Raw genomic sequence first — 23,304 nt, 5'->3', positions numbered from 1 at the left:
CAGCATTAATACTTGGACCGATTGATACTATGGAATCTCCGAAGTTATAAGTGACCGGTTACACCGTCGCGGTGGGCCTCAGCCACCATAAACCCCCATTTAAAGCTTAACTCTTGTGGGAATTAGTGCATCTACGCCAAACAAATCCCTGCTATAACCAAGCGGGAGACTAAAGCCCAAAGCCCTCGATTATATGATCTGCAGGCTATTTCATGCTCCATGCAGGATGAACATATATAAAACCATTTAATATGTACCTTGAATACCACTCACGACTCCATTCCATCATCATAGTCTCTTGAACCAATTATCCTTGCTTCTCCTCATCCAGTTCACCATTATTCTGCTTCTCTCCTTCCTTCTTCAAAGCGTCATCGTCTGCTCGCTTCAACCCGAGCTGGGGCATCAATCCACATGCCAAGAAGAAAGCGAGAGCTGCTAACGACGCGCCAATGATGAAGATAATACGGAATCCTTTCTGATATGCAGGGATGAGGACACTGCGGATATGATTGGCGTCTTCACCGGATTGTTTGGATAAGTAGGTCTGCGGACTGGAAAGCAGAGAGCGAGATTCAGATGCAGAGAGATCGAGAGTTGAGATAGATGATGAAACGATATTGTTACTTGCTGTGTTAGCAGAGCAGGCACGAGCGTGTGATTGTGTACTTACATGATCGTTCCGGCGATCGCGAGACCGAGTGTGCCACCGAGATTTCGCACAAAGCTGATGATGGATTAGATCCTATACCGGAATGATATTAAAAGTAACTTACTTGCGGAAGGATGTGACCACCGCCATATCTCGTCGCTCGACGCCAGCTTGAACGGCAATCAGGGATGGCTGTAGCGTGTTCCCAACACCCACGCCGGTTAAGAGCCCATAACCAATCTGTTTTCCAATCCCAGACGATTGATCAAGTGTAGAGAAGAGGCCGAGTCCGACGGCCCAAATGATCCAACCAAATAAAATGGATTCGCGATAACGACCGACCCAGTGGACGATGAGGCCAGAACCGGTGCTACTGACCGCTGTGGAATGGGTGGTTAGCCAATGTTCTTCAAGGAAGGAGAGATCATACTTTGCATCAGTGTAATTGGAAGCAGCATAGCACCTGCTTTCACCGTCGAATAACCGAACACCAGCTGATAGAAGGTGGGAATGTAGTAAATCTGAACCAAGAAGTTCCATCCGTTGATGAACATAGTGAGACAGGCACCATTGACGATTCTTCCCTTAAAGATGTGTACCGGCACCAGTGGAATACGAGCACCTTTCCATTGCCAGGCAACAAAAGCCACCGAAATAGCGAATCCAACTACAAGAGTCGCAATGACATGTGCCGAGTCCCATTGGTACTCGCCACCACCCCAGTTCAAACCCAGCAGTAGAACTGAAGTACCTCCCAGAGCCAGCAATGCCCCGAAGAAATCAATGGCCTTCAATTTCAGCTTCCAATCCCCTTCCACTTTTCGCAAAGGCATGTAGAAAAGCACTGACAGGGTTGTGATCACCGTCAAAGGCAGGTTCAATCGGAAGATCCATCGCCATGAGTCCTGCGATATTGAAGCCAGAGCTCCGCCGATGACAGGACCGATACCGTTGGCAATAGCGACCACAGCACCAAGAATACCCTGGTACTTCCCTCGCTCACGGAGAGGAACAATATCACTGACGATCAACTGCGCGACGGTCACTAACCCGCCGCCCCCGACACCGGTTAAGGCCCGAAAAACGATGAGTTGTGTGGCATTTTGCGCAAGAGACGCAACTAGCGATCCAATAAAGAAGATCCCAAGGCCGACGAAAAGTACAATTTTGCGCGACCAGATATCCGACAGTCTTCCATAAAGTAGCTGGAAACAAGTCGATGTACTGCACGATTAAACATTAGCCATTCAAAACACAAATGCCTTGAAAGAATAACATACACAAAATAACCTCCAGAAATCCATGAAGTCTGATCACTCGCCCCCAAAGCATTTCCAATAATAGACAAACTAGACGCCAGCATCGTCTGGTCCATCAAAGCCAACAAGTCAACACTGGAGCACGCCAGAAAGATCTGATAAAAGAAAATCGCGATTAGAGCCCCAATAGCTTTAATTCGAAGGAACAACCACCTACCGTGATAATGGTGCGCCTAGGTACATAATTGGTTTGTTCGTTGAAAAGCACCGTGGCTCCATTTTTGTCAGTGTGAGCCAAATCGCCAGTCGAGCTATCTGCACTCGAGTTATCTGCACTCGAGTGGCCTGATTGATTCTCCAAGACTCCGGCCATTATGTGCAGCACCTAGGATGGTGTATTGTTCGAAGGATATGATTTTTTAAAAGCAGCTGCATTCAGGAGATGATTACGGACCACAGATCTCAATTCTGAAAAGGCCAAGGCATTTGAGTGTCGTCAGTGCATTTCTCGCACGGATGCTGAATTCGACATAGATCGGCATGTCCGAAGCGGATCTTGACAGCCGCTGATCGGCGTCACTAGGGACACTAGAGTTTGATCGGGTGGACAAACTTGCTCAATTACTCTCAAGGTACTCTTAGACCTAAAGTAATTGGAAATATTACGATGGGTAATGAAAAATGACCAGGGTCCTCATGAGGCCCTCATGAGGCCCTCATGTGCGCTGCTCAAATGTTTTTGGCGTTTTCCTTGTTCCCGAATACCTGGAAATCTAAGGGTCTCTTCTCCAGAGATGAAATCGCAGATCGGGGGGTTAAAGCACGGGACAATAGGGCGAATCGAACCGCATCCCATTTCTAGAACAATCGCATTCACACCTCCGAATACCACGGCGGAGACAAGCCATGACGCACTTCGTGGTGATCCTGCCGTTTTCAAACATGCTCACTCCGCAATGCAGTTTCCTTGACAAACAACGCACATGGGAAACTTCGATCAAGATCCGGCTTACATTTGAATGTCCCGAAATGCACCCGATCGTCTAGTCGACCTTCCCAATTCAATGCCGCCGCGTGGTGGAAATTTCTGGCGCTTGCAGCGCCCGAGGTATGAATTTTCCATGGTGGAGCTGAGGGTTTATCTTGTGCTTTGGTGTTGATACCTTCTGGGTGCCAAGGTACGCATGGGGATGGGAGGGGCGCTGGGATAGAAGGGAAGTATATCTGTCGAGGAATTGCCCCCTGAAATGTGATCCTAGATTTTCAGATTTACCTCTTTGTTTCTAAGCACCCTTGTCGTAGGTGTTGGGTTTGGTAATATGCTTGCTTTTGAATCTTCTACGACGCCCAACATGAATGAGCGCAATGTGTATTTTGGCCCGAGTTCGTTGAAGAAGTACTTCGACCCGGATAGCCAGCCACCATTGCCGCTTGTTGAGTTGCCGGAACATCTGAATCCTTACTATTGTGATGGAATTCGGATTTATGCCAAGATGATGACTATGCATCCTGCGAACAATGTCAAGGCTATGCCAGGTGGGATGAACATGCATTACGCGATGAAGGGTCTTGGCTGATGTGATAACAGCGATGAATATGCTCGAATCGACTGTGGACCCCACAAAGACAAACACAATCATTGAGTACAGTTCGGGCTCTACGGTGATCTCTATGTCCATGGTTGCCCGAGTTATGCATGGGGTGCAGGATACACGAGCGTTCCTGAGCAACAAGACCAGCGACGCCAAGTTGAAGTTGATGCAGTTCTTCGGCCTAGACATCACTCTCTTCGGTGGTCCCTCGCAGCCCGAGCCCATTGACCACCGGGGTGGTATCCAAAATGCTCGCAGAATGGCTGCGGAGTCTGATGATATCGTGAACCCAAATCAATACGAGAACGATAACAACTGGCAATCACACGTCCGGTGGACAGGTCCACAGATTTTCAAGCAGCTGCCAGAAATCAATGTCCTCTGTGCTGGCATGGGCACCTCTGGCACTATGACTGGCTTGGGGACATACTTCAAGAGCGTCAAGCCGTCGGTGATGCGACTTGGCGTCTGCACTGCCCCTGGAGACCGCGTGCCTGGACCCCGGTCATATGCACTCATGCGGCCTGTTGAGTTCCCCTGGAAAGAAGCTGTGGATAGCATCGAAGAAGTGGGCTCTGAGCGCTCGTACACCTTGTCCCTGAAACTATGTCGAGAGGGACTGGTATGTGGTCCATCATCCGGATTTAATCTTCAAGGTCTGTTTCAGATGCTGGAAAAGCGGAAGAACGCCGGCACGCTCGGTGATTTGGCAGGCCCGGATGGACTGACGCATTGCGTCTTCCTATGCTGCGACCTTCCATACCAGTATATTGGCGAGTACTTCCAAAAACTCGGAGCTGAAGAGTTCCCTCCGATCCGCAACGAGGTAAGTCCACGATCTATGACGTGCCAGAATGCAACAAAGGAGACCCCGGAACTAACCATTGTTCAGCGGTTGGCCAATGTGGATCTACACCGATACGACGAGGCATGGGAACGGGACGCGCTCGAGGTTCTCCCGCAAGTGTACGGGTCGCCACGATCCCTAGAACACAGCCTGCTCAGCGAGATTAGTCTCAGGCCGCAGCACCGGGTGATTGATCTACGACGCACAGGGGACTTTGGCGCATGGAACCTCCCCGAGTCGATCAACCTGCCGATGAACAGCCTGGGGCCGCACACGTCATCACCGTTTTCGGATCCGGCGGTGCTGGAGGCCCAGTGGGTGGAGCTAGAGAAGATCTTCAATGACGGCAAACTGGTGACGGATCTTGCATCGCATCACATCTTGGTGGTGTGCTACAATGGAGACACGGCACGCGTGGCTACCAGCGTGCTCCGGGCGAAGGACCTTGAAGCGGACAGTGTGCGGGGAGGATACCATGCCATGAGTATGTATGGCATCGGGAGCGAAGCCCCGATATCTTCTACCAAATTTCCCATTGCGGCGGCGGTGTCTGTCTCGGCGGTACCCCTTGATTGAAGAATGCGGAAAGAGGGGAGAATGCAGGGTCGGGCCCATGCCACTAGGCTGACTGCGGACATGTATATACTCTTGGAGATTTTAAAGCAATTTTATTTGATCATTTTTCTTATTGGTGTTAGATTTGTCAAATTATCTAATGCATGAAACCCTAGACATCCTTTTAAGGTCCTGAGGCCTGGACTCTATTACTCAGAGTAGCATTTCAAGAACAAGTACGTCAGTGTTCCCACCTCTGGGGGTGGTGGTGGATACTGGAGGTATACAGCCTATTCACTACTCTGCTCTCTAGTACTAGCTGCAGCTAAGACATAAAATATTTGTCTAGGAATATGAATCTCCATGCGAGGATGCAGTTAGCCGGGATCTGCGGAAATGCGCTCAGGCACACCCGAGCCGCTGCAGGGGCGCAAATGTGCTCTCATTTAAGATCAAGCCACCCGCACCGGATTCAAATGTTTAATCGCGACTCAATGACGCAGACCCACGAATAACCCACAGTCCACCCACTAACAGCCCGCTAACAACCCGCTCAGAACCCACTAAGAGCCCGCTAATACATAATGAGATCCATGAAAATTGCTCAATTCCGAGCAGATCCCCGCGGATGATCGGCGGGCCAACACCAAAGTCTGGAATGTCATCGGAAACAAGCTCGACGATTCCCTTGGTAACGCCGTCCCCGTAGTAAGATTCCCGCTTTCGGACACCCTTCAAACAACATCCCAGAGAACCAGGTCCAGGAAGCGGGAGATGATATTATCGACCCTACCAAACTTCAATCCGCCAAGCTCCGTTGCGCCCGAACTGGTTTCTCTTTTTTCTATAACAACGCAGGGGGGGGCGCAACTTCAAAGTCGATTTTCTATTCCTTGAACAAGCCCAGCCAACATGATGGGAATGGGAATGGACATGCACAAAGGTGGTATCCCCTGGCTCGACCAGCCGGTGATGCTTCACTCGTCCAGAGCGGACAAGTGCAAGTTGACTCCAGCGCAGTGCGCTTATCGGAATAACCACTGGCGATATTGGTACGCATTCCTCGGCTTATGTGGCTGTTTATGTGCTGATTTATTGGTGCTTAGGTACCAAGCGGATAATGTCTATGCGTTGAATACGGTCTACTTCCTGTGTGCAATTATCGGTGTCTTCACTTTGTCAAATCTGCTGGTTCGGCTCAGTCCTGACTGGGTTAAGCGGATGAGGGTATGGAGGGCTACGACATCCATCTCACGGTATTTGGCCTACCGGGGCTACCGGCTCCCCGTTGTGCGATACTGGTCTCCGTCGCTGGGTGTGATACTTCTGGGTCTTGCTGGTGCGGCGTTTTTCTTCGGTATGGCTGGCTTGCAAATGGGATCGGATCAGAGCTAACGCAAATGAAAGCTATGACACTTGGACCGAAACCTTATTACTGGCCAACTGATGCGAACTATGGAAGCAGTCCACCAATTGCTACTCGAGCTGGATGGATGGCCCTAGGACTGCTACCTTTCGTACTGTGAGTGTTATCGAAGTATCTGCTGTGCACTGTGCTGATGATGGTATAGAGCCCTAAGCGCCAAGGCAAACATGATCTCTGCCTTGACTGGTATTCCTCATGAGAAGCTTCAGGTGTTCCATCACTGGACCAGCTACGCCATGTTCGTCCTGGCTTTGATTCACACCTTTCCCTATGTCATATATCACATCTGGAAAGGTGATATGGTCAAGCAGTGGAATACCAGTATTGTCTATTGGACGGGTATCATCGCTTTACTCGCCCAGACCTATCTGACTGTCATGTCCCTGCCTGGTATTCGGAACCGCTTCTACGAGTTCTTCAAAGCCACGCATATCGGTGCCGCGGTGATCTTTATGGTTTTCTTTTTCCTCCACTGTGACTTCCGTCTGTCCTCATGGTAAGTTGAGCAACTCTTCCATATTGGTATCCACTAACATAGCCCAGGGACTACTTCATTGCTGCCGGTTCTATCTACCTGTTCTCCCTTGGTGCAGCCCATATTCGAACCTACCTAATGCACGGCTTTCACACCGCAACTCTTGAACTCCTCCCCTGCGGTCTCGTCCGCGTCACCGTCCCAACAGTCATAAATTGGACTCCCGGTCAGCACGTCTTCGTCCGCTTCCTGACCTCAGATCTACACCTCCTAACCGCACACCCATTCACCATCTCTTCTGCCTGCCATAATCCCGATGAAGCCGGCAAGGCCTCCGAGATAATCTTCTACATCAAACCCCGCCACGGCGTAACCGGCCGCCTAGCCGCAATGGCTGCCAAACAACCCGGTTTTTGCAAGAAAATCCTAATGGAAGGCCCCTACGGCGGCGTAAGCCCCCACCATATGTCCCAATTCGACACCCTCCTTGTAATCGCCGGCGGTTCTGGAGGCGGATTCTCACTTGCGATGGTTGATGAAGCCCTCCGCCTAACCGAAAAGCCCAAGCCCGGACAAGGTCGTCGTAATCTCCAAGTCGTCTTTTCAACCCGCGACGTGGCAATGGCAGACTGGTACACGAACGAAATAGAAGCCCGGCTGTCGAAATCAACGACAATATCTCTAAACGATAACAGCGATGGCTTCGAAACATCCATCTCGGTGCACGTCACTTCCAACCCAGCTCGTGATCCCATCAACGACTCCGCCATCTCTTTCACATTACCTGACGCAGAGAACCCGCCTGAGAAAAAAATGCCATCCCCAGATATCACGGCTACGGGCTCCTTCAGTTTAAACATTCACCGGAATATTCGTCCTGATATCCCAGGCCTGATCGCGCGAAGCGTGGCGAGCGCACACGCACAGGGAACACATGTTGGAAAGAAGCAGCGCATTGGTGTGTTGGTCTGTGGACCTGCTTCTATGTTGCACGATACCCGCAATGCGGCAGCCCTGGCGCAGACTCGGACACTTGGAGGCGAGGTTGAGGAGCTTTATTTGCACTCTGAACCTTTTGCGTGGTGATCTTTATACCTCTTTTCTTCGGTTCTGTGCATGTGTCTGCTGGCTTGATATTTGCTCTTGTCTTATAGTCAATACCCTTTTCTATCTGATGCACATAATCTATAATTATAATCGCTATGGTGTTGCTAGTTATTCAAGTGGGTGATAGTAGGCTTAAAAGCCCGTAGCCTTATTCCAAGTAGTTCCAATGTTGTCGGATGGCTCTACCTCTTGAGGTGATTTAGGCCCCACAGGTGTTTCCAAGCCCGAAGCTTCCAAGGCCAGCGAATAGAGAGTCTTAAAGACTTTCCCAATCTCCTTCAAGACCTTTATTCTTCCATTTTACCATGATAATTGAACTTTCGATATATCATGCCTTTCTGATTATAATCTCGGGCATTGAAGGCACCGGAGAATAAGATGATACTTCGTCTAAGCCACCCTGACCGATTACTTTGATTGAGTCTAACAATGACGATTTTTTCTATAACCGTATCTACTTGAACAAGACAATTTTTTATCCTTGGATTATATTTTCTCTCGTCTTGTCATTTATGCCTAAATCCTGACCGCGCCGATGTACCACTGTACCCACCTATATGAGAATCTCTTTCTATGGTGAGACATACCAAGTTGTTCATGTGAGATACTCTACGATCCACGAAGGGTGTGCATACTATGCAATTAGTATTCCCTACTCTCGCCAATGACTAGTTGAATGAAAAGAAGTAATTATTAACAGCCATGGAACCCATCCAATCCAGCTCTCTATGCGAGCCTAAATGCTGTATCGCACGTAATCAGTCTAATATGTCACAATATAACGTTATCCCGAAAAGAATCAATCGGAGCAGTCTATATAGAAACGTAAATGCAACGCCAGTCCCGTAATGCAAACATGACCCTTTTAACAGAAGATCAAAACAGGCGCCATCCAGAAACACCCTATACCCGATCCAAATGTAGAGTGGAGAGTCATCGTCGTCGAGTCGAAAGTAAAAGGAAAGAGAAGAAGAAAAGGGGCAGAAAAAGCAGACCAATCCATCAATCCTCCTCATCAAGTCATAATCCCAGCCCAGGGACAACATGGACTAATTAAAGAGAGCCACCAATAAGCATCAAAATTTACTTCGTCTCCTGAATCCTCTCCATAAGCATCGCCCTCATGCGGACATTAACAACACCCCCAATACCATAAGCTGGGACAATCTTCCCCATTCTCGCAAAACAACTCGGCACATAATCCCTCCTAATCCTGGCCATGCGATCCGTCCACGGCAACCCACCAACAGGCTGCCGATTAAACAAATCCAACCCAAGTAGATGCATAGGCGTGCTAGCGAACTGCATAAGCGCCGGACACGAGAACTGCGCGACGGCGGATTTCATCGACGGCGTGCTGGCGATGAAATCGGGGATTGAAGGTGCGATTAGAGGTGGGACGTTGAATGAGGCGAAGATGGTTATACTATCGCGGAGACAGAACAGGGTGTATGAGACTTTGGGGATTTGGGGCCCTGTTGCCGTTGGTTTGGGGTGGCATGTTGATGGAGATGAGCCTGAATTCGGCTGGGCGCCGAAGATCTTGGCGAAGCGGGCGTCTTTGTATACACAGATTGCCATGTTGACGACTGTTGTGGAGATGAATTTTGCTGGGCCGGGCGTTACGGTGTCGTAGGATTGATTGCGGAGCGTTGAGGTTACGGTGTCGATTGTGTTTGCTGTTAGGTAGGTTGAGCTGTAGAGGGTGTAGATGAGGAGGAAGGGCGTGCTGGTGAAGAAGGCGCCGGGTTTTGTTATCATTGATTTGAGACAGGAGGTAATGGTTTGGCGGATCGGGAAGCCTTTGGATGCTTTTTCGATGATCGCGCTGGAATTAAGAATCGGTTAGCTTCGGGTTGTTTTCTTTTTAGTCTGAGTTGGGCTTTGCGAACCGGTCGATGATTGTTATCAGCGGACATGTCAGCGCGCCAGCACTCGCGGCGCTGGCGAAGTCTACTCCGAGGCGAAGGGCTAGGTCTTTTGTGTTCCATGGTGATGTTGGTCTGGGTGAAGGCGCAGCTACTGGAGCTTTTGTAGAGTGCACGACAGGCCGATCGACGGCCATTGGAAATGACGCATCCTGCGCGACGGCATCGCGAGACATACTCATATAAGGAGATGGGAGGTTAATGCGAGGTAAGTGCGAGAAATGAGATTACTAGAATGCCATCAAAATTGCAAAGAAGAGATGAACAACGACGAGAACAGCAAATCCGAGGTTCTCCAGTGATGCAAAAGTGATTACAAAAAAGCGCGCTATCTTATATCCCGAAGAGCTCGGACGAGAAAGGCCCGGGCTCTCGGCTCTCCGATGCCGGCCCGGGTAAACGTTACTTCCTATCTCCTATACCTTTTTTCAACTATAGTTTTACAGAACCAGTTCCGGGGTTCTTCATATAGTTTAGTTATTATTGACTTATTATTGGTTCTTCTATTATCTCTCCATCATTTTAGGCTTCTCACTAGCGTCTATTCCCCAATTTGACTCTGCATATAGTACGCTAATCCTACAAGGAATAGTCTCAATAAAATGAAATCATGATATGTTATTTCAATCCCCGAAACGCCCTATTCACATAGAACCCAAAAAACACCCCATCTACGCAGTCGTAGCCGTCGAGTTAGCCTCAAAGCCGTCCAGCGTCACCTTAACCGCGCCAGATTGCACAAGCTGTGAAGATTGTTAGCAGGGAACCCTTAACACCAAGAGACAAAACTTACAGCACGTTGCAAATCTTCAATAAGATCATCCGCATCCTCAATACCAACGCACAACCGAATCAAATCCTCAGGGAACTGACGCTCTGCCCTCGTCTTCGCATCAATACTAGCATGGCTCATCCGGCACGGCATGCTGATCAAACTATTAACACAGCCAAAGCTAACCGAGATAGCCCAGATCTTAGCACTCTCGACAATACGCTCGGAGACATTCACATCGCCAGTCTCAAACGACAACACGGCGCCAGCACCGCGCGCCATGCTGTTGTGAAGCTCGTACTGCGGGTGCGAGCGTAGACCAGGATAGCGGACCTTGAAGCCATGGGACTCGAGGAACTCGGCAATGCGCTGCGCGTTGCTTTGCTGCTGGTCCATGCGGACTTTCAAGGTCTTGACGCCGCGGAGGAGGAGCCACGAGTCGAAGGGGGAGAGACCACATCCTGAGGCGTTGATAGGGAAGTAGAGGCGTTCGCCGACGGCGAGGTCGTTGACGGCGAGAACACCGGCCATGAGGTCATGGTGGCCGGAGAGGTACTTTGTGCCGGACTCGTAGACGATGTCGGCGCCTAAATCGAGGGGGTTCAGGAGGAGGGGCGACATCATGGTGTTGTCGACGGAGACGAGACAGGCCGGGTTAGCTTCGTGGGCGGCGGCGGCGATGGTGCCGATATCGACAATTTTGATAAGAGGGTTGGTTGGGGTCTCAATCAGGACCATGGTTGTCTTGGAGGAGAGGACTTCTGTCACTTTTGAGACGTCGGTTGTGTCGACGTGGTGCACGATGATACCGCCGTTCGTCGAAAGGTACTTGAGGAGGCGGTTGGTGCCACCGTACAGGTCGTCGCCGGTCACGACTTCGTCGCCGGGCCGGAGGAGACGGGTGATCACGTCCAGGGCGGCCATACCGGAGGATACGACAAGGGCGCGCTGGGCGGACATGATCTTGGCTAGGTGTCGCTCGAGGTGTGTGCGGGTTGGGTTGCCAGAGCGGGTGTAGTCATATTCTCCGCCGCCGCCGCCGGAGGTCTGCTTAAAGGTAGCGCTCTGTGATTGTATGTGATTAGTTCTGAGTGTTCTTGTGGGCTTGACTGAATGGCATAGATCTACCTGGTAGATTGGCACGCTGCTCGCGTTGTATTGGTCGTTGCTCTCGGTAAAGACTAGCTCGGTGGCGATATTGTACCGGCGGCCAGCGTGAGGGCTGGAGGGAGCCGGGGATGGCGGAAGGTTATGACCCTCGAGGTCAATGTTAGGGAATTGCTTCTTCGAGCTCGATGAAGCCCCAGCGTTGGGGGCTTCGGATCCTGACGCCGACATCGCTGTCGTGCGGGGCAGAGATATTGTGGGAAGGGGTATAGAAAGGGGTAAGGATCAAGGGGGATGCACGGGTTGTTGGATATCAGGTGAACAGTACACAATGCAAAAGGCAATGGATAGATGAGATGGAAATAAGTAGGATTCAAAAAATGGAAGAGTTGAGGCATCCCCGGACACTCATTGCTATGACTCCGCCTTTGCAGGCTGCTGATTGGACGAAGTCGCGATGATGTGATCTCGTCATGCGCTAGGCCTAAAGGGGTTAATTGTGCCACATTACCACGAAACGAGAATGTGAAGAGTGTACGAGCGTCCGAGTGTACGAGTGAAAGAGTGCATGGAGTAGAAACTCATTGATTGGCATCAGAATACAGAGTAGAACAGAATCATCATCCTCCACCCATCCTAGCACCCAAACGCCAGGCAAATCCCCGATCCCCTTCCATTTTGAGTAGCCAGGGAAGAAAAGAAACTATACACACGCAATTACATTATATATGGAGCTTACGCTGCCAGGTCGCCAAAGCCACCATTGATACCAAAGAATTGGAACCTAGAACAATCAGTCAAAGCCCAAATTATATAGAGTAAGCCGAATAAAACGTACCAGTCTTCCACGTTCAAGGTCGTGGGCGCAGTCGGGCCACTACGAGAGCTGCTGCTCCAGTTGTCGTTGTCTTGGCTGGCAGCGTCCAGCGCCGCTCCGCTCATAGTACCATCCATACTCTGCATCGGCCATGTCTGGCCTTCCATGCCAAATACTTGCGGTCCCTGACCAGGCTGCATCCCCATGCCGGCTGGCACGCCCGACATCATTTGCGGACTGCCTTGGGAAACGGACATGCTTCGTCCACCAGGTACCTGTGGAGGCATACCACCCATCATGGGCCGTTGACCCATGTTGGGACCTGGCTGTGCGGGCATTGACAGCGACGGATCCACAGTTCCGGGAGGCGGGGAGGTGAGCTCAGGGAAGATGGCTGTGCCGTCGGGGAACAGCTGGTCGGGCTGGAAGTTTTCCCAGAGAGATGGAGAGAGGTTGGGCGAGGTACGAGTCACGAGGAAGAAATCGGGAGGGGTGGCGGGCAGGGAGAATTGAGCGTTGAATGGTGTCGTGGGTCGAGTGTTTCCTCGGGAGATGGATGGGCCGGAGATAGGGTCGTGTGGTCCACGGTGGGCATTGGGGGATGCGTTACCCATAGGAGGTTGGTTCAATTCGCGAGAAGGTGTGACGGCGGGGGTCTGCGGGCGAGACCGTTCATACGACACAGGGGGTGTGGGACCTCCATTAGGCAGGCCACCAAGATCCATGTCGTCGAACTTGCGCTTTGCTGCATCTGGCCTCTTCGGGGGTGCAGTGGGCTCGTGGGGACGCCGTTGATGCCTCCTGCCAGCAGCCTTCTGGAGTCGCTCTTCTAGCGCCTTGTTTCCGAGAATGGAATCGAACAGAGTGTGAACCATCTTGGCCACCAGCCAAACCTTGGACACATCTTTCAGGGCTGCCATGCACACATTGATTCTTTCCTGGCAAGTTGCCACGATCGAAGGGACTGATGAACGCATCTGGTAGACGTGCATGATCAAAGCGGAGAACAAGCTGTAGACAATGAACGCAGGGGTATAGCGGAGTTCATTGTGGGCTTGCAGGTTCTCAACAATGGAAGTCATCATACCAGCTGCCTGGAAGGCAATCGTGCGTGAAGGGTAGGCCATTTCCTCGACCCGGTAGCTATTCGGAGCGGAAGAAGCTGGAGGCATGTGGGCTCTATGCAAAAGACACAGAGTAGTATAGTAATTCGAGTGGAGAAGAGCAGCCCAGAAGTGATGCCGAGATCGCTGCCAGCAGACTTCCTTGGGACAGTTCTGAAGCCAATCAGCTAGGGCCATATCGGAGTGTGTAAGGTCCATGGCGTTCATGCGCCGTGACTTGGCCGCCACCGAGTACTGTTGTGAAAGTACAAGACCCATGATCTCACACAGCTTGACGTATTGCAGGAAAAATTGCACATGCACCGGGTCCGGTGGGTATTCGGCTACTATGTCAAGCTCGTCCTCGATGAAGTCGTCTTCAGTCACCATCCCCACGTCCGAATCGTCGGTGTTGATACCGATCGGTCGTCCAAGTGCGACGGCTACCGAACGATCTCGAGTAAAGAGGGTCCACCAAATTCGCTTCCAAAGTCTCTTGTCGGGTTTGTTGAGCTGCGATGATTCCACGCTGAAGGATGTTAGAACATAACTAAGAATCTGAAGAGAGAAAAACATACCTGCGGTGCATTCCGGAGCCTTGTGCAACAACCATCGCGACCCGAGTCCAGTAGAACACGTTCTTTGTCACATCTATAACCAGTCAGCAAAGGTCTTTTATTCAAGACTGTGCCACTCACCCTCCGGTCCTTCCCAATACCAACCAAGAAGGACCAGTGCCTGCACAATAGTGACACGGTCATCTTCATAGTTGGCATCGTACAACGCCTTCGCCCGTTTGTAGAAAGTCATCGCAGCCGGGGTCGTCGAGCCGTTAGCATCCATCAGCTGTGGATTCGTGCAGACACGCGAGCCCGCCAGCAAAATAGCCTGTAGCAAGAGCAACGACGGTGGATTCTTGGGATCCCGGTAGTGACGCATGAAGCGGCTGCGATTAATAATGGGCACCACAGGGGCCACCCACTTGAAGTAGGCATCCACTAGTTCATCACACAGCGGTTTGGGAGGAAGCAGGAATGCACCTCGCTGGTGAAGGATGTCAATCTCCAGATTGTCTAGATCCGTCAACCGCGCCCGAGACCCTCTGATATTGGGTGGCAGCGGGTAGTGCACGACGTCGGTGGTCCCGTGGCGGTCCTGGACTAGGAGAGACAGGTTCGACGATTCTCCCAGATACGCCACCCGTCCAGCTTCCTTTATGGGAGCGCGGGCGAATTTGGGCTTCATGAAGTGAGCATAAGCGTTATCCGCCGACGCCTGCTGGGCGGCCTCGGATTCCGTGAGGGAGGTGACGGGCATGCCATCGACACCGAGTCGGCCCTTCCGGTATCCAAAGGCATCATCTTTATCTTCCGAGTCCGAGGATTGGCCTTGCTGTTCGCCAGAGGAGTGTTCATGATCCTCGGGGTGATCGGGTTGAAATTGGGCGACCGCGTCGACGAGCGAAGACGCAGTGTGGGGAGGGCTGTCGGCATACTGGTCATCCTTGCCCTTTGTCGAGGTCTTCTTTCGTTTCGGGGAAGGAATCTTGCATTCGATGGAGAAGGCGACGCAGTTGGTACAAGGAACTCCTAGGCTGGCGGCATCACAGCGGACCTAGCGTAAGGTTAGAATCAGCGACGGAGTGCGACCGAGAAAAAGAAAAAAAGAAAAAAGGAGGCTCACTTTGCGAGAGTGGCATGTCTATATGCCAGAAATCGAATGTTAGCAATCTAGTAAATAACTGGGCGATTTACCTATGCTCCCATCGGCGTCTTTGGAGCTGGAGAGCATCGCGATAAGGAGGGACCGAGTACCTCGGCTCTCCAGCACCACGTCCAGACCGCGTCGCAGAACAAGAACGTACCTCGCACGCGCGTGATGCACGTTGTCTAGATAAACCGAATCAGCCTCTATAAAATACCAGATCTCTTTCGCAGGTTCCGAAGGGGCTGAAAACCCTGCGCGATCATTTCTTCCATCCACCCTCACCCCCCAATGTCTTGCGCCCACACATGCACCACACAACCACGAAATGGTATTGGGAAAACTCACCTTCTAAAGCTCAAGGGTTGGCCACCAGGGCCATTGCGCACCGTGATTCCAGAGGTTCCAGTAGAGCCGGTGGCGCTGGGGGCAGGGCTGGCCGCCTGGGGATCGGTTTTGGATTCGGTGGTAGTACTCATGGCCGCGCAGTCCCCATGCGTCGCTTGAAGTGGGAAGCAGGAAATCCCGAGCGAGGGAAGCGCTGTGCGATGGAGCGGTATATTATAGTCGGGGGAAGGGGGCTCGGAAACGCCACGCGATCAAGGGGAGAAGAAAAAGTACCGGAACAGGGAGGGGAAGAATATTGAAGATGTGTAGAGAGGATCTGGGGTGGTGAGGGACCTTGGGCGGGACGTGGCAATAGGAGGAAATCATCTGAGGTCACTTGTGGAGAGAAGGAGTGAGAGAGAGAGAGAGGGTCTGGAGTCCCGGGCAATCACCAATCTCTGACTGGCTACCTGGCAACATTATACTCTGTCTACTTCGATGCCCCTTAACCCTGCCATCTTTACCTTTAGACCCTTCTACCCAACACTACAACTACCACTACGACACCCACGACAGCTATAGCTATGACACCCACAACTTGGACAACCCCCAATCCCAACTACACCGACTGCCTGACCCGCTTAAGGAATGATCGACGGAGGGGAGTGGAGGGACCCAAAATCCAGGTGGAATCTGGAATCTGGAATCTCCGAGGAGGCTCCGTACAAAGAAGGTTTCAGCTCTGAAACGGTCGCGTGTACAGGCTAGTAACTAGTACAGAAAACTAAGAGACAGAGAAAGGCAGAGAGATAAAAAAAGAGAGAGAGAGAGAAAGAAACAGGTTAAGTAGCCGGTGAACGCAACCTGGTCCAGGCACTGTGGACCTACCTTCTTAGGGCCCTCTCAACCGCCGTGGAAATACCACCTGAGCCCGGGTTTCGGGTTCAACCATTGTCCTGCCCTGTCTAAAACTCGAGGTGCGTGATTTTCGTGCCCTCGTGAGACTCAAAGCTAGGAGCGCCCTAGGGCTTTCCTGGTTAGTACAGGCACCGTCAGATCCAGCCCGCCACGCGGGTCGTCGCGGATGGGGAACCTCTTTTACTCAAGACGTGACTCGGGGACGTTGACCTTGATCCTTCGGGGATTATTTCCTTACACGGGCCATCTACTCGGAAGTATGCGGTGTCACCAGACATTGAACGTTTTATTAGTAGTTTAGATGCAGCTTAGGCACCACGCCTTACTTGTGATAAGGTGATGGTATACATCATCCTACATCGAGATCCATCCATACTTTAGGCTGCAGGTAATCAATGCACAGTGCTTAACATGCACCTCGTGACATCTATACCCCATGGCTCCATGCACCATAAGATCCCTGTGGATCATGGTGGCGCATCTGAGCGTGAGTATCGTACACCTACGTATCCAGTATATCAACGCACTGGAGGAACAAGCCGACAATTGCGGGGATGAAAAGTCGGGGATAGAATTGTGGGGATCAAAACCTTGCATCTAAGCCTCGCCATCAGAATTCATTCGAAATCACCAACAGGTGACTCGCAAGCCCAAGCCATTGAGTGTTGGTTGACAGGAGGAACCAGCTTGTGATGCCTCGGCAACTTGAGTGTACCCCACTTGTTTAGACTCCCCGCTTATCACGTTGCGCCCTGGCGCGTTTCTGTTCCTACATCATGCAAGCCGGAGTACCCCCCTTGAAAACCTACATAAAAGGGCCGCCAAAAGTTCCATTGGGGTCATACTTAATTTTCATCTCCTGTAGCTTCTTAAAATTTGGTCCATAAATCTATCAAACGTCAGCAGATGCCATTACTTCCGAAATTTTAGAAGTCTTACTGCTGAAACGTCGTTGAAGTGTTGTATGAAGTTTGGAAGATAGTCGCTAGGTTGATGTGCGGGCCAAATTCGCTTGGGCGCCTCCTCCAGAGCTTGTAATACTGATTTTCCTGTGTCGACGTCGCCAATGGGGGCTGCCACTCCGAGCTGGAGCACATGTTGGGCCCGAGTGTGGGGCCAAGCACAGTCGGTCCGTGGCGTGTCCGTATGGATTGCGGGCTTCATAACAGTTAGTCTACTGATCGAATTGATTCGTCTCAATTTGCGGACCTTCTGCAGCATTTCTATCAATACCATTACCCCCAGGGGTGCCTTCTTAGCAGCTGGATTGGCAGCCACGGTTTCCTCAAACCACTCCCAAGCGCGAAAAATAACTTCTTCTGAAATTTCACTTATGAGTGGTGCTGACATCCATGAGTCCGTCACTCCACTAGCTGCTATCAACGGGTCTTGATTCTGTCAATAGAACTTCTGAAAGTGCCAGTCAAGACCGACTTACTAGCAAGCTTGTTCACCTCGGTGAAAGGAAGATTCATCGTCTTATCAATTGCACCTGGGATTTCAAACGCCCATTGAAATCCTTTGACAGACCTCGCGTGCTGCTCTCCGTGTGCGTCGTAGACCCAAAGGGAAATTTGCCCACTATCCATGCCTCTCGACCAATTATCTTTTTGCGATCCTATTTTCATTTCTTCCGGAGGCTCTTCCGCTTTGAACTCTTCCACAGTCATGCAATAGAGATGCAAGCAAAGCCTAGGATCTGAGACATTTCGAGTAAAGGTTGCTACCTCACGCGCAATATGTTGTAGAGAAGTCCGAGGGTATACAAGCCGCCCGGTGAAGATACTCTTAGGATACTTGAAGATCCTGACTTTCACTGCGGTGACAATGCCAAAGCTATGTCCACCCCCCCGAATGCACCAGAAGAGATCTGGATCTGTCGAGGCCCAGACAGCAGTACCATCAGCCTTGACTATCTGAGCGTCCAGTAGATTTTCCGGTCGTGCAGCAGTACCACGCTCAGATGATGCCCAAGATAAACCACCGTAAACAATGGTGCCTGCAACGCCTAGGAAGCCAGATCTCGTGCTCAAGGTAGCATATCCCGGACAGTGCTTGTCAATATTCTCATCAACTCGGCTCCAATTTTGTCCGGCCCCAATAGTGATAGATTTTTGCTCAATGCTATACTCAAACGAGTCAAAAGCTGTCATGTTGATTAAGACATCTTTGGCCGAGCTCGAACCGTAACCTTGGCTGCGTACGCAGACATCCAAGGTCGTTCTATTGAGAGCAGCGACGAGCTTGCAAAGGCTTTCGAGAGACTTCGGACGCGCAACTAACTTTGGCTTCAAATTCCTCTGTACTGCCCAAGTTTTGCTTTCTTTTAGATAGTCAGGTGAATCTGGCAGTATGATTTCTTCGGGCGCAAGCGTGGCATAAATTCTGTCAAGCTCTGAAGACATCGTGAGGTGGATCGAGAAAATAAGTGAGCAGGACACCCGGATTGGTCAAAGGCAACGAAGTTAGAGTACTTCACGAAGTTTTATATGACTGAATAATGCCCAATATATAGCCAAACCTTTAGTATATGTTTCGCCGCTTCTGCCCATGAGTGGATTTGCGACCGGGCCTCGACCTTTTGGATCAGTTTCCAAACGTCTATGACGCTAGTCGGAAGCAATACGGAAACCTTCTTTTCCCATCCGGGAGAATCATGAGCAACAGTAGAGAAGCCGAACACTTCCCAGCCTTCCATCAGTCATTGACGGTTTACGCGAAAAGCCCAATGCGTGATCGTGGAATAGCACAAGCTTTCCACCTGCTTGGCCAAATAGTAATGTCCAAGTGCAAATGGGCTAGTCGATTTGAAAGTAGGCGGTTCCATGCGTACTATGGAAGCTGACGTCAATAGCTCCACCAATTCAAGATAAAGTGAGCGGTTCACGCGCACCATCAATTGATTTGAGTGGAAGTCTCGGTCAGCTCCATCCATCCTTCCAGGTGGAACCCCGATCGGGACTTCCCGTCAGGGTTTCAACCCCAGCTTTGGCCCCAGCTTTAATCGGGGTTCTGAACAATTTGACAAATTCAACATTCGGTTTGACCGGCAGCGACCCGCACAAACTACACTATAACTATTTAGGTCTGATAGATAAACGAATAGTCACCTAAAAAGCATTCTCAAAGCCAAAACGTCACGCTTTCGTATAAATAGGTCACATGACGATGCTGAGGATCGGAGGCAAAGGTAGTCCTGCGGGTCCGGATCAGGTCTTACTTGGTAGGACAGGAGCAGATTTAAGGAATTAAGAATAGAAAAAAACCTGGCATATCCGAAATATACCCTAGTGCTTTCACTTATCGGGAAGCAACTGCAGCTTCAATAGCGTATTCTATATTAACAAGATGGCCAAGACCTAAAGTACACGGGATTTAACATCGCTCCCAAAGAAACCTAGCTGAACAATCAACCTTACTTCCCCTTGGCACCGCGACGATTCTTCTTACTGCTCTTCGCAGGCGAAGAAGCAATCTTAGCACTCTCCTCTTTCTTCTCATGCCCGCACTCCACAGCCTCACTAATAACTCGCTCAACCGACTCCAGCGCTGGCCCAAACTCCACGCCACTGACGAACTGCTCACTAAGGAACTCCAGCCCGGCAACGAAGATGCATAGCGCACTAGCGATACAGAAGTGACTAATCGTCATACCAATATCGAGCCAGGAGCCCTCGTCGCGAACCATGTAGAAAAAGTTCAGCGTCATCACGTCGGAGATGGACATGACGACCATGAAAAGCGCGCTAGGCGGGACTTCGAGTCTACGGTTGAGGATGCCTAGGTTGGCGCTGATGATGGCGAAGGGGATCAGGATTTGAAGGATGAGGAGGGCGCCTTGGCTGAAGGGGTTGAAGACGGGGATGAGACGGCGGACGCTGTCAAGTGAGAAGGTGGAGATAGAGGCGACATTTCCGGTACTGAAGAAGGCGGATTGTAGGAGGAAGAAGAAGAATAGGGCGACGCGGGTGTCGGAGAGCGTCAGGGCGCGGTAATGGTATGTTCGGCCGCCGACGGTTGTTGTGCTGGTTGTTGGCTTTGATGTGGCGGAGCCGTTGGATTCGCTTGTTGTCGAGCTGGTGTGCACGTAAATGGCGTGCTCGAGTCGGACCCATGTTACGAGGGTCATGCAGAACATGAAGTAGAACAAGCCTTCCCATGAGATGGCGAGGATGATGAATGTGGGTGAGAAGGTCAGGAAGATGACCATGAGACGATGCAAATAGTGGCTGTTGGGGTATTGTCGGTGGAAGAATGGCAGCGAGAGCGAGGCCGCTTGAAGAGGGTCAGTATTGGGGGCATCCTAGTGATTTATCTGATGCATCACTTACTCAAAACAAACCAGCCAACCACTTGGTTGCCGAATGGCAATCCCTCGCGGGCTTGGAGAGAGGCAACGCTTGATCGGGTGACGACCAATGCGAGCAGCACCATACCAACCTGCATGCCCATGATAACCCGAGATCCAAAGCTATTGAAGGTGCCAGCGCTCTTTGTGGAGCTGTGGCCAATGATGGCATCCTCAAAGAGCAGATACAATATTCCAGTGAGGAACATGAGAAGACCACCATAGGTACTAAACATAGGTCAGTAATCCACCAACAAACCCCGTTTATGAACAGAAAAAACTCACATGCTAGTAAGATCCTCCATCTTAACGACTGGTAGCAAAGTAAAAGTGCTCATGAGACAGCAGCCAAGGGCCCATGTCGCCGTCAAGAATGCATGGTTGCGGACGAAGCTGAGACCATAGGCTAGAGGCCACAGAGCACCCAAGCCAAAGCAGACGGTGAGGATCTCTCGGTGGAAGTAGGATTGAACCAGTGCCTCCAGCACACCGAGGAATGCCAGGAGCTGTATTCCAAAGCTGATATATCCGGAAAAGGAATGAACATGACCCAGAATGATTTGGCGTCCAGCAATGAGAGCCTTGCGACGAGCAAAAACTTCTTCCCAGAAATATACAGGGAAGAATCCGTAGAAGTAGTACCGCCATGACGATCCCTGATAAAGGAAAACAGAGAAAAGAGCCACTAAGATGGAAGAAAAGAAAGAAATACTCGCCACCGTCCGGTGGGAATCTGAAGTTCCATGCAAGACGTGCAGGTCAATCACTGTGGTCAACGCATAGGCAATCCAGCCCAGGTATCCCAGTGAGACAGTAGTCCGCAAGAACAACCAGTCATACGTCTGCAGATAGCGCAAGCCCTCAAGGCCTACAACCAGCAGTTCCGAGGACAGAACAATGGACTCCTCATAGGCCCCGTTGAAGATGAGCGCCTCTAGATTAGCGAAACGGCCTTCAATAGAGGTCTCGCCGTCACCCGACAACGGCTCAAACGGCACATAGCGGATAACCGCTGTTCTCTTCTGCTCCTCCTTCACACGATACATCTCCAGAACACCGCGCGTGTTCGCCAATGCAGCCATTGCCTTTTCCTTGGGATTGGCATTGAGATAATCCAGAGGTAATTGGCCAACAGAGTTGACGGGATAATCAACGCCAACCAGGTAGGCCATGAGTGCAGCAATATCGGCTTGTGCGACATCGTGGCGTTCAATTTGGTCGAATCCCCAATCCGACGAAAAGCCATCCTCGTGTCCGGGTGCAATGCCATTCGTAGTCTTCTGCGGCTGTGCCACGCCCGAGCCCCAGACGACCAAGGGAGTGCGGGTGTTATCCGGGTGTCCATCGCCGTGACTGCCCAGATCGCTCATACCGTGATCTGCAGTGAAAACGAAAGCGGTTTTATCGTCGGCATAGAAATCCTCCACCAACTTAGTAACCGCCTGTACACCCTTATCCACAATCTTAATGTTGTTGAGGTACTCCTTGGAATAAGGTCTGAAAGCGTGACCAGTGGTATCCAAGCCCAGCAGATGCAGGAAGAACACCAGCTTGTCCTGGCGCAGCTTGCCATCCAGCTCCGGGTCATTCTTAGCTGACTCAAACAGCTCGTGAACTTTGTCAAAAACCCAGGTATCCAGATGCGTCGCATCGACACTGAAATCCTCCGCCTCCTCCGCATACATCTCCGCGTCCACGCGGCCCGGAACAGCCCCTCCTTAAACATGGGCAGAATATCCGGACTGCCCCAGCTCCATGTATGCCGACTGCGATTGAACACGCTATCAAAGTTGACAGGGTTCAGCTTCCAGCCTGTGGTCACAGACGAGACATCCTCGTACAGACCCGCGATGAGAGCAACATGACCGGGCCGGGACTCAGTAGGGACACGGGTATGCGAGACTCCAAATGTACCATGCTCGAGGACATTGTCGCGAATAAAGGGCGCCAGGCGAATCAATTCGTCGGACTGCGCGGCCGGGGCGGGATCGGGAAAGGCCTGGAAGGCCTTGTCTGCGCGTAGGCCGTCGGCAACGAAGAGGATGAGGCGTTGGGCGGGAGCTGGCGTATCGGTCGGGCGGTTGACCCCATATGAGCGCATGCCACTTACAATGGGGCTCACGAAGTAGATGTCGAAGATCGAATACGTATAGATCAGGTGGAAGACCACCGCGAGGGCGAGGAACCCGACGCGGCCGAGACGCGCCATTATGCTGGACTCGGGGATAACCAGCCTTTAAATTGAAAAAAAGAGTGGAATTGGGCCCCTGGAGAAAAAGAAAGGAAGGCTTAAAAGGAGGTCATCTCTTTTACAGACGTTGACACCGGGGAACTTGAGGACGGGCGGTGAACACCAATCACGGGGCG

General features: G+C 51.2%; 8 protein-coding genes across 8 annotated transcripts; 2 read left to right on the top strand and 6 right to left on the bottom strand.

The window, feature by feature from the left end:
• Window positions 1-307: 307 nt before the first annotated feature.
• On the bottom strand, window positions 308-2,284 carry N7443_005756 (MDR family MFS transporter; the record flags this gene model as incomplete). Its single annotated transcript, XM_056885812.1, has 6 exons — window positions 308-626; window positions 674-727; window positions 777-1,032; window positions 1,083-1,876; window positions 1,933-2,066; window positions 2,129-2,284. The coding sequence occupies 6 exons, from the start codon at window positions 2,282-2,284 to the stop codon at window positions 308-310; spliced, it is 1,713 nt and encodes a 570-aa protein (XP_056741260.1).
• Window positions 2,285-3,263: 979 nt separating this feature from the next.
• On the top strand, window positions 3,264-4,926 carry N7443_005755 (putative cysteine synthase B; the record flags this gene model as incomplete). The annotated part of the gene is made up of 3 exons (XM_056885811.1): window positions 3,264-3,447; window positions 3,500-4,329; window positions 4,396-4,926. 3 exons carry the CDS (start codon window positions 3,264-3,266, stop codon window positions 4,924-4,926), a joined length of 1,545 nt encoding a protein of 514 aa, XP_056741259.1.
• An 891-nt stretch (window positions 4,927-5,817) lies between these two features.
• Window positions 5,818-7,892, top strand: N7443_005754 (ferric reductase family protein; the record flags this gene model as incomplete). Its single annotated transcript, XM_056885810.1, has 5 exons — window positions 5,818-5,957; window positions 6,012-6,262; window positions 6,313-6,427; window positions 6,477-6,827; window positions 6,875-7,892. The coding sequence occupies 5 exons, from the start codon at window positions 5,818-5,820 to the stop codon at window positions 7,890-7,892; spliced, it is 1,875 nt and encodes a 624-aa protein (XP_056741258.1).
• Window positions 7,893-8,996: 1,104 nt separating this feature from the next.
• N7443_005753 (uncharacterized protein) lies at window positions 8,997-10,017 on the bottom strand (the record flags this gene model as incomplete). Its single annotated transcript, XM_056885809.1, has 2 exons — window positions 8,997-9,741; window positions 9,806-10,017. 2 exons carry the CDS (start codon window positions 10,015-10,017, stop codon window positions 8,997-8,999), a joined length of 957 nt encoding a protein of 318 aa, XP_056741257.1.
• Window positions 10,018-10,512: 495 nt separating this feature from the next.
• Window positions 10,513-11,951, bottom strand: N7443_005752 (cystathionine beta-lyase STR3; the record flags this gene model as incomplete). The annotated part of the gene is made up of 3 exons (XM_056885808.1): window positions 10,513-10,584; window positions 10,635-11,678; window positions 11,742-11,951. The coding sequence occupies 3 exons, from the start codon at window positions 11,949-11,951 to the stop codon at window positions 10,513-10,515; spliced, it is 1,326 nt and encodes a 441-aa protein (XP_056741256.1).
• A 504-nt stretch (window positions 11,952-12,455) lies between these two features.
• farA (CeGAL family transcription factor) lies at window positions 12,456-15,823 on the bottom strand (the record flags this gene model as incomplete). Its single annotated transcript, XM_056885807.1, has 7 exons — window positions 12,456-12,504; window positions 12,559-14,169; window positions 14,219-14,291; window positions 14,339-15,254; window positions 15,324-15,341; window positions 15,505-15,529; window positions 15,693-15,823. The coding sequence occupies 7 exons, from the start codon at window positions 15,821-15,823 to the stop codon at window positions 12,456-12,458; spliced, it is 2,823 nt and encodes a 940-aa protein (XP_056741255.1).
• Window positions 15,824-17,394: 1,571 nt separating this feature from the next.
• N7443_005750 (FAD-binding oxidoreductase) lies at window positions 17,395-18,994 on the bottom strand (the record flags this gene model as incomplete). Its single annotated transcript, XM_056885806.1, has 4 exons — window positions 17,395-17,478; window positions 17,529-17,747; window positions 17,829-17,977; window positions 18,028-18,994. 4 exons carry the CDS (start codon window positions 18,992-18,994, stop codon window positions 17,395-17,397), a joined length of 1,419 nt encoding a protein of 472 aa, XP_056741254.1.
• Window positions 18,995-20,004: 1,010 nt separating this feature from the next.
• N7443_005749 (mannose-ethanolamine phosphotransferase MCD4) lies at window positions 20,005-23,146 on the bottom strand (the record flags this gene model as incomplete). Its single annotated transcript, XM_056885805.1, is given in 5 exon segments — window positions 20,005-20,864; window positions 20,921-21,029; window positions 21,048-21,165; window positions 21,223-22,654; window positions 22,681-23,146. 5 exon segments carry the CDS (start codon window positions 23,144-23,146, stop codon window positions 20,005-20,007), a joined length of 2,985 nt encoding a protein of 994 aa, XP_056741253.1.
• Window positions 23,147-23,304: the final 158 nt, after the last annotated feature.

This window comes from Penicillium atrosanguineum, assembly GCF_028827265.1.
Source record: "Penicillium atrosanguineum strain IBT 20685 chromosome Unknown utg000004l_segment0_segment0, whole genome shotgun sequence".
Taxonomy (NCBI): Eukaryota; Fungi; Ascomycota; class Eurotiomycetes; order Eurotiales; family Aspergillaceae; genus Penicillium; species Penicillium atrosanguineum.
This window is presented reverse-complemented; position numbering and strand designations above follow the sequence as displayed.